Raw genomic sequence first — 10,100 nt, forward strand, 5'->3', positions numbered from 1 at the left:
CTGTCTCCTCTCTCATTCCCTCTTTTTCCAGGAAACCCTAGCCCCCTCTTTCCCTCTCTTTCTCGCTCTTCTCTTTCTTCCCCCCTGAGACCCTCTTTGTCAGTCATGCCCCTCATTCTCCTGCTCCCCTAAAGATCATAATAGGGACAGCGATAGATTAGATGGGGGTGGCCCCTGTCAAGATTTTGCTATTGGGCCCACAAAGTTCTAGTTACACCCCTGGTCTGATCTATTTCTCTCTCTCTCTCTCTCTCTCTCTCTCTCTCTCTCTCTCTCTCTCTTATTTTTGTTATTATTATGCTATTACCATGTGATATTATAATATATGTTGATGATTATTCAAACTGCTGTCATAGTGTTGGTTTATTTTGTGTTTGAATTCAGTGTATACCATTAAAAAGCAGCAGCCTACCATATGAGAATGAAGAAGATGAAGAATGGTAAGGAAAGTGCCAACTGCAGCCAGCGCCAGTCTCTTATGACATATGCTACCCCGGGCAGGATGATCTGTCCAATGGTGAGACAGGTACCTTGAAACATTGACACACTTGAACGATATTTTTTTGGAATCCATTCCATAGCTGCAAGAGAGAGGCGTGTCAGTATCTGCTCTGTATCTAGTACACAGTTTTTCAAACCCGGTCCTCAGAACCCCACAGAATCACAAGTGCAATACTTATATCCACCTGTGGATCTTTTAATATGTGTCAGTGGGTACACCTGTCTATCTGGTAGGTGACTTGCAAATGTGAACTGTTTAAAGTCCCGAGGACCAAGTTTGAGAATCACTCACATTGAAGTAGATTAATGTTACAACTAATGATACAGGGGCAGATTTATCAAGCTTGGAGAAGACATAAACTGGAGATAAAGCGGAGAAAAGGTAAAAGGAGATAAAGCACCAGCCAATCAGCTCCCAACTGTCTTTTTCAAACACAGCTGATTGGCTGGTGCTTTATCTCCTTTTACCTTTTCTCCGCTTTATCTCCAGTTTATCTCTTCTCCAAGCTTAATAAATCTGCCCCTTAGACACAGCTACACCGAAAGTGCCTCACGCTAGAGTAAGGCACCACAAATCGGCATAATCTACACTGATATATTAGTAGACCTCACCTATGAAGTTCACTGGATGCACATTTGACTTCCTTGCACAAATCCAAACCTACCAACTTGTACTGAGAAATTGGTTTGCACCTTAAATTTAATCCTACCTTCATCCTAGAGAGCGTAGTCAGGGCCGATGTAAGGCTTCTCAGCACCTTAGGCAAAACTTCAACCTACTGCCTCCCCCCCCCCTGCCCCCATACTGACACCAATAACCACTTTCCAACCCCTTACCTTGCCTAACATTCCGAAATGGCAGGGAGGCTCAAAAATTGGGTGGTCCCCCACACCCTCTACTTTGCCACCCACAACAGTGTACATGGAAAAAGCGGCAGCAAAGTTGGGAAGTATGCCTGAAGGGAAAGTATATGGGTGAGGTCTTAGAAGTTCCACAGCTGCCACCTGCATTAAGTACAACAAGGATTGTCATAGACATTCTTGATTTTTTGATAGGTCAAGTCCTCCTGCCTTTGTTTTTTATTGTTTTTTTATTGTGAGTCAACTTTGCTGGGGGATCTTGATGCTGCTACGCTCTCTAGGAGGAAGGTAGGATTAAATTTAAAGTGCAGCTTCTGTAAAACCAGTTTATATTCCAGCATTCATATCCTGCCTACTCCAGGGAGGACTATATTCCCCCACCAGCAAACCAATTTCTCACCCATCTTGTGATATAGCGTGGCGAGCACAGCGAGCCCCACGAGGGGACGCGCATTACTTCAGACGTATTACGCGTCCCCTCGCAGGGCTCGCTGTGCTCGCCACTCATGGGAACCCTTAAGCTAGACAACTAGAGCTATTGTTGGTACATAAAGATTTATTTGGTCCTATGAAACTTAAATCATTTAGTTGATACAGCTATTTAATTACAAAAGATTTTACATGGATGAAAAAGTACAAAATTACCTAATATACAAAATTGTGGACTACAATAATTTAGACGAAACTCAATTTACAAACTAGAGACTATAAGATCAGACAATAGAAGAGAGTACCAAAACAAAAGTGTTTTAGACTATGGGCCAGATGCACTAAGCTTCAAAAGTGATAAAATGGAGAGTGATAAACAGCCAGCCAATCAGCTCCTACCTGACATGTAACAGACTGTGTTTGAAAAATGTCAGATGCGAGCTGATTGGCTAGCTGTTTATCACTCTCCATTTTATCACTTTTGAAGCTTAGTGCATCTGGCCCTTCATGAGAAAATATTATATCAAGTCTCTTGCTCTTTTTGAATGGGGTGATTCTGGGTGACCTGCAAAGCTGCAAAATTTTCAGCTTTACGGGTCATCTAAACGGTGCCCGGTGCATGCACGAATGCCCGCCCCCTCCTCCCCATCCTCGCATGCCAGTTTCCCCTGCACACATGCGAATGGATGTTAGCATAAACACCTCTCTGCTGTTTTAGATCTGGGGGCCCCTGTACGGGGAGTGGGCTGGAACCCTACATCCGCTGACATCAGCTGCCCGTACCCGCATCACCGATGGGAACGCCCAGATTTTTCATGGGAATTCCCATGAAACGCTAGGCGTTCCCAAGGGTACAACCACAGCACGCCGCCCCACTCCCCTCACCCGCAGTGCTGCGTGCAAGCGGCCACCTAATAATCAATTCGCTGTGGCCGCTCGCACCAAGCGGCTGCACATGCATAAATGTTGATGCGCAGTCACTAAACTTTGCTCCCCTGTTGTGAACGCGCACGGGAGCGATGAGACCAGAATCAGGGGATATGTCTGTAACCTGCAGACTTCTGACCTGTCATTAAGGACTTACTTAGGCTAAGGTCATTAAGGATGAGGCCACAAAGCCCCATGCCAGTCAGGAAGCGGAAAGTGCAGAAGACGGAGTAGTTAGGAGAGAAGGCAGCGGCAGTTCCCATCAAAGCCACTTTCAAAAGACAACACAGGAGCACTGCCCGACGCCCAAACCTGCAATATATGAAGAAAAAAAAAATTTTCAGCGTCTGATACAATTCACATGTGAAGCAAAATGCGCCAGTGAAATAAATTATCATTTTCCTACCTATGCAGAGTTGGCCTTAAACGCAAGATGCAATCAACTCTGTATAGATAGCAAATGCGTCTCCCACCCCATGCAATTAAACGGAGCAGACATGCCAAAAATATGACAAGAGGTGTGGCTTTATTGATGCGCCGCATTCCAGTGGGGGGTGCGGGCGCTATCCTCAGATTGCTGCTGACCGTGGGGGGCGCGCCACCCGCCGAACAGAAGCTGCCGCTGTCCGGGGGGAGGGGGGCAGGCAGCGGGCACCGCGCTCCGGGGGGGGGGTGCGGGCGCTACCCGCAGATTGACGCTGACCGCCGGGGGTGCCACCCGTCGAACATATCCACGAGATGACCAGCGCTGACAAGCAAGCAGGGTGGAGGGCTAGCCTGGTACTTTCCTTCCGGGAGCGGCACTGCTGCTGCTGCTGCTGCTCCTTGCGTGATGGGTGGCTGCAGGCAGCTCAGTACCGCCCTCCAGTGGCCGGCGCCCTAGGCAAATAAGCTGCCTAGTGGTGGCGCCGACCCTGGGGGTACAAACAATAATCTGTCTTTAAATATATCAGAATAAATCACATATAATTAATAAGGGATGAAGCTAATAGATCATACACGCTAACCAAGGTTGAACTCGATGGACGCAAGTCTTTATGTGGTCATTGTACTTTAAGGGTTATAGGGGCTTAGGTCATTGTGCTATAATGCTGTTAGGTGTGTGGATAATTGTGCAATAGATCTGTACCATGTGCTTACATTACATTCTACATTTAGTGGCAGGTGAATGTTGGTAACAAGTCCACTGCAACACCCATTTCCCCCCGGCCTAAAACTGCCTCATCTTCCTCACCCCAGGTACCAGTGGGGTAAGTTCATACCAAGTGCCCGGAGGCAAGGTACATGTTGGTCCCCCCCCCCCCCCCCATGCATGATTTAAAGAAGCTGATTTTGTCCCCTTTTTATATATATATATATATTTAGAGCCACGTGAAGGTCCCCAACAAGCAACCCATCACCCCTACAGTATATTGAACTTTTAACAATGTGGTCACTCACAGGCAGTGGCGCCGCACAGCTTGTCCCACTGTTTCACTGCTGCCGGAGGACGGGGTCCAGGAACTTCTCCATATGCAGGCCAGGCAGCAGCTAACATGCTGGCTGTCCCCTGCCTGTGCTGCAGCAGCGCTGTGTGACACCCACGAGGACAAGCGCTGTCATCAGTAACCAGCAGTCAGACGCTGTGACTGCTGTCTGCCGGGAGGGGACTGGCGGGCTGGGGGATGGAGGGACGGAGACCGGACCCCACTTTTTGTGCGCGGAGACTGCCGCAGCAGCCCTTTGGGAAACGGGGATGGGCTGGCAGGGGGCGTGCTCACTGCTCCCTCTCACCCGTCCCGCACTGGCTGCCTGCGTCTTCTCCCACCCGACTCCTCGTCACTTTCTGCTGTAGTGAGTACAGCAACAGGCGCAGTCAGCCGGGTGACAGAGAGGAGGGGGAGAGGGTACCGCCAGGCAGCTATTCTAATGCAGGCCTGGACTATCGGGAGGCAATGGAGCCAGTGCCCCCTGTAAGCAGTGTTCCCTCTAAGCTGTGCGCACGTGCGCGCGCACACACCTTGACGAGCGTGCGCACAGACATTACAACTGAGCGCACAAAGCAGCAGTGGTCCCTTTTTGCAGTTGTGGACTCAATTAATGTGTGTTTCACCCATTAACTACATTGTGTGCTGTGTTTTGAATGTTTAAATGTTTAATATTATTTTGAAGTAAAGTTAACACAAATGCTGAACGTCATTTTCCAGTTATATATAAGTGACGCACAAAAATGTAAATTTCATTCCAAAGTTGCACAGCCAAAATCTTTAGCCGCACACAGCCTTCGTAAAATTAGAGGGAACATTGCCTGTAAGGCTTTTTTAAAGCGGCAATCATTTACACTGCAAAACCAGATTGATTTTGCAGTGTAAATGATTGCCGCTTTAAAAAAACTGGAGATTTCTTACCAAATCTCTCACTTTCTGATTCTCTCATCCTATTACATTTCCCCCCATTTTTTTATTAGGAAAAAGACACATAAACCACATCTAATGTAGGGTACGCACCAGGACGACCCGCTCACGATGCACATGGCGATGGCGATGGCGATGGCGACCCGCACCCGGCTGTATGGTCGTCATTGAGATCCTACCTGCAGCAGGTAGGATCTCAATAACGACCGACCGACCCGCGGGACCGCGCATCGGATCGGTATCGGTCCACACCAGGTCAGAAAAGGGCCCAATCAGCACACAATCTACATCCAATTGGTCGGAATTGGATCTAGATTGAGGGGATCGGGCCCTAGTCTTCCTGGTGTGTACCCAGCATAAGAGCAACAATGAAGTTTTTGGACTCAATTTCTACTTGCTCTGTGGCGTACGTTCAGATGGAATGGGATCATTCGTCAGACTGCATTTAGGTCTACAGTCATTAGGTCGACCCCACTAGGTCGACTGGCAGGAAGGTCGACCTGACTTAAGGTCGACATGACTTAAGGTCGAATTTGCATAAAGGTCGACATGAGGAAGGTCGACTGGTCATAAGGTCAACATGGGTTTTTCACTGTTTTTTGATCCGAATGTCGACACAGTCGACATGGACACAGTTGGCAATGAGAATCGGACCCTCGCATCGCTCGCTTCGCTCGCCATGCTTCGGGCACGGTGCCTCGCTGCGCTCGGCACACTATTTTATTCTCCCACCACGCCCTAGTGGATGGTAGGGCATGAAATACCCCCTGTCGGCACATGTCGGCTCAAAAAACAGTGAAAAACCCATGTCGACCTTATGACCAGTCGACCTTCCTCATGTCGACCTTTATGCAAATTCGACCTTAAGTCATGTCGACCTTGGCCCATGTCGACCTTAAGTCAGGTCGACCTTCCTGCCAGTCGACCTAGTGGGGTCGACCTAATGACTGTAGACCTAAGTTCATTCTAATAGATGACCGCATCCCGTTCAGATATACGGAAGGTGTCGGTGTGAAAACGGACAAGATCCGTCCATGCACTTTGGCGTACGCTCTGATGTATGCCAGGTATCGGTGGCTAAGAGGGAGATCCGTCCGTACACAGGGGGGTACGCTCAAGTGTACGCCACTCCCCATTGTCGGTGTCTGCGACCGTCCGGGTGCGGCTGTTCTGTGGGCATACTTTCGCTCACCGACCTAACCAGAATAAGGCCCTTAGGATAGCTGTTCTGGTAAGTGCTGTCCGCTGAGTTGTGAGGACTTCCACATTTATTTATTTTTGGCAAAATGTTTTTATTTGGATTTTAGGTATAAGATATATTCATTACAAAGTCAATATTAATAGCAAAGTGATAGAAATAATAGATGTACTAATAAGCATAATAGTAATACAAAGATGACAAGTTACAAATAAATGATATACTCATAAGAAGAAATTAATTGTGAACTTATTAATCACCAGAGTTGTAATAACAATACTTTGGGTGAAATGTAATTGGATGAGAGATCCAGAAAGTGAGAGATTTGGGAAGAAATCTCCAGTTTTTTTAAAAGCAGCAATCATTTACACTGCAAAACCAGTTTTATTTTGCAGTCTTATATTTTTTATAGAGAAATATAAGAGTTTGTGTTATAGAGCCTGAGTCCATTTGAGCCATTACAGCCGCATAACATATAAAAACTATTGCCACGGCCACTGGAGGGCGGTAGTCGGGAGCAGGGTCCCCCCTGGATTGAGGTGAGTGGCTGTCACCCCCCCCCCCAGCGACCTCGGCGGCCGCCACTGCATCACCCCCCCCCAACCCCTGTGGAATGACTTGGCGATATCACCCCAGCCCCCCTTCCACCCCAACCCCCCCTGTGGAGCTACGCATCGGCGACCACATAGCATCACCCACCTCCCCCACCCCTGTAGGCAGCATCGCACCCGGCAACCCAACCAACCCCCCCCCCCCTGTGGAGCGACCACGGTGACCGCATAGCATCACCCACCTCCCCCACCCATGTAGCAGCGGCCACATCGCAAAGCCCCCCCCCCCCCCCCCCAGCCTATATTGCCAGCCTATATTTACTGTATGTTGCATGTTGTATTGTCTTGTATTGTCCATTTGAATAAGAAGTGCACTTCTAACAACTGTTAATTATGTGTAATTTGTTTTAAGTGTTCTTTAATAAATTCAGTGTAAATGATTGCCGCTTTAAAACAATGAGTAAGCTCTCCCAAAATCTCTCACTTTCTCATTCTCATACCCTATAACATTTGGCCCGTCATGTTTTGAGGATTTCTAACTGTGGAAGCAGGTGGGATAATTACTGACCCAGCAAAATACAATAACTCAACTGTAAATGATTAACCCCTGGAGTGGTGGGCTTTGCTGGGGCAGGACAAACCTACTAGGGCAGGTTTGTCCTGCCCCAGCGAAACCCACCACAGAACGTAGGGCTATCCTGCCCCCACCCGTCACTCTCCCTCTCCTGTTGCCCCCCCCCCCCCACTCATCTCTGCTCCAACGATCATACGCCGGAGCTCCCCTGCCGCTGCTCCAGCGGCCATTCATAGCAGACAGTGACCATGTGGCAGGCTCTGGGATGTTCGAGGCAGCTCGGGAGGACTTGGGTGCCTGAACTCCCAAGCGATCCCGAGTCCCCCCTAGCCATGCCAAACATCCCAGAGCCTGCTGCCTGCTCAATGCAACTAATGGCAGCGGGGGCAGCAGCAGGGGAGCTCCACTGTGGGGGGTGCCTGGAGAGGTGATACGCCAGTGGTGCCTAACTGCAGGCACCACTGGCGCACACCTTCATAATGGTGGTATGCCCGGAAGAGGTTAAAGCCATCCACAAAACATGACCTGTTTTGGGTACTTGAGGGCTGGAGTTAAGAAACCATGTTTTATACTATTGTGTCTGGTATGTTCTGATATGATTTGTAGTTACAGTACACGGTGTACCAAATGTAACATGTTTCTGCTGTGTTTGCAATTTTATCTAATTGCGTGGTAGTGTCTATAGAAGGATGCTTTAGAATGTGCAGCACACCCGAGCTGTCTCTGTCAGCATGCTGACAGAGGAGAGAGAGCAGGGAGCTCGATTGATCACAGAGAGGTAGGCATGGTGCAGAATACCAAGTGTAAGGAGAAATATTGAACAGCAAGCACATTTCATGGAGGTTAAATGAGTAGAACTGAGCAATATATAGGATGGTGAGACATTTACTTATATGGGCCTGAGTAATGTATTTTTTAACCTGGGGATGTACCTTATATTATATTATACTCACACAAGGTGATGTCTTACCTGTCTGCCAGAGGTCCGTATACCATTGCACCCATCAACACGCCCATCATATAAATGGCCTGCGCCAGTTCCTTCATCCACTCTCGTTCACATACCAAATCCCACTGCATGACAGAGATAAACACGCTCAGTGGCATGCTAGTTACTGTATATGGTCATTGCCACAAGATACTACAAGAGACACTTAAAAAACTGGTAATGACTCTGTATCATCAGGTCCAGCAAGGTAAACATTGCATCCAGCGCATGGTAATGAGGATTCTCCATTCACTCTCCCAGCAGTACAGCTGTGGTTCGCTAGTGCTGGTGACTGTCATCAGTGACGGCTGAAGCAGCAACCAGGAAGTGCAGGGGGGGATTGCTCAGCAGGTATATACATACATGGGTACTCTTTACTTAGAAGGGCGCCCACGATTTTGATCGTGGGCATCGTTATTAAAAAATCTCGGGCATCTCGGGGATTGAATGCACTAAAAAATCGGGTGCGATCAACCGACGAGATGCCCGAGATTTCCCATAGGGAACAATGTTAAATGTCTCAATTGACCCAATTTTCCTGTTCAATGCCTCAATTGACCCGATTTTTCCATAGGAAACAATGTTAAATGGGCCACAGAGGCCAAATAGGCACCCTGAAGTGTATAATGGCCACCCGAATTGTTAACGCCACCTCACGATCAACGTCAACCCGATGCGTGGCGAGCGCAGCGAGCCCGCGAGGGGCGGCGGTACGCGTCCTACGACCTTTTCATACCCCCACTATCCACGTCGGCGTGGAGTTGAGAATAGAAAGTGTGGCGAGCGCAGCGAGCCACCGAGCCCGAAGCGTGGCGAGCGCAGCGAGCCCCGCGAGGGTACGCGGACAGCTGTGAAGCCCGCGAGGGGACGCGGATACCTGTGAAGGTATCCGCGTCCCCTCACGGGGCTCGCTGCGCTCGCCACGCTTCGGGCTCGGTGGCTCGCTGCGCTCGCCACACTTTCTATTCTCAACTCCACGCCGACGTGGATAGTGGGGGTATGAAAAGGTCGTAGGACGCGTACCGCCGCCCCTCGCGGGCTCGCTGCGCTCGCCACGCTTCGGGTTGACGTTGATCGTGGGGTGGCGTTAACAATTCGGGTGGCCATTATTCACTTCAGGGTGCCTATTTGGCCTCTGTGGCCCATTTAACATTGTTTCCTATGGAAAAATTGGGTCAATTGAGGCATTGAACAGGAAAATCGGGTCAATTGAGACATTTAACATTGTTCCCTATGGGAAATCTCGGGCATCTCGTCGGTTGATCGCACCCGATTTTTTAGTGCATTCAATCCCCGAGATGCCCGAGATGGGCGCCCTTCTAAGTAAATTCGGGCGCTTCGGGTTGACGTTGATCGTGGGGTGGCGTTAACAATTCGGGTGGCCATTATTCACTTCAGGGTGCCTATTTGGCCTCTGTGGCCCATTTAACATTGTTTCCTATGGAAAAATTGGGTCAATTGAGGCATTGAACAGGAAAATCGGGTCAATTGAGACATTTAACATTGTTCCCTATGGGAAATCTCGGGCATCTCGTCGGTTGATCGCACCCGATTTTTTAGTGCATTCAATCCCCGAGATGCCCGAGATGGGCGCCCTTCTAAGTAAATTCGGGCGCTTCGGGTTGACGTTGATCGTGGGGTGGCGTTAACAATTCGGGTGGCCATTATTCACTTCAGG

The 10,100-nt window shown here is 49.0% G+C and overlaps 1 protein-coding gene across 1 annotated transcript in view; it reads right to left on the reverse strand.

The window, feature by feature from the left end:
- The window catches only part of LOC146045969 (solute carrier family 22 member 6-A-like), a 63,717-nt gene extending 55,126 nt beyond the window's left edge, over nucleotides 1-8,591 (reverse strand). Inside the window, exons 1-3 of the mRNA XM_083165119.1 lie at nucleotides 8,405-8,591; nucleotides 2,876-3,030; nucleotides 413-581 (exon numbers count right to left, since the gene is read on the reverse strand). Of these exons, the coding sequence (XP_083021245.1) occupies nucleotides 413-581; nucleotides 2,876-3,030; nucleotides 8,405-8,541 (461 nt within the window). The 5' untranslated portion in view covers nucleotides 8,542-8,591. The remainder of the gene's footprint in view (nucleotides 1-412; nucleotides 582-2,875; nucleotides 3,031-8,404) is intronic.
- Nucleotides 8,592-10,100: the final 1,509 nt, after the last annotated feature.

Source organism: Crinia signifera, chromosome 11, assembly GCF_055691185.1.
Source record: "Crinia signifera chromosome 11, ASM5569118v1, whole genome shotgun sequence".
NCBI lineage: Eukaryota > Metazoa > Chordata > Amphibia > Anura > Myobatrachidae > Crinia > Crinia signifera.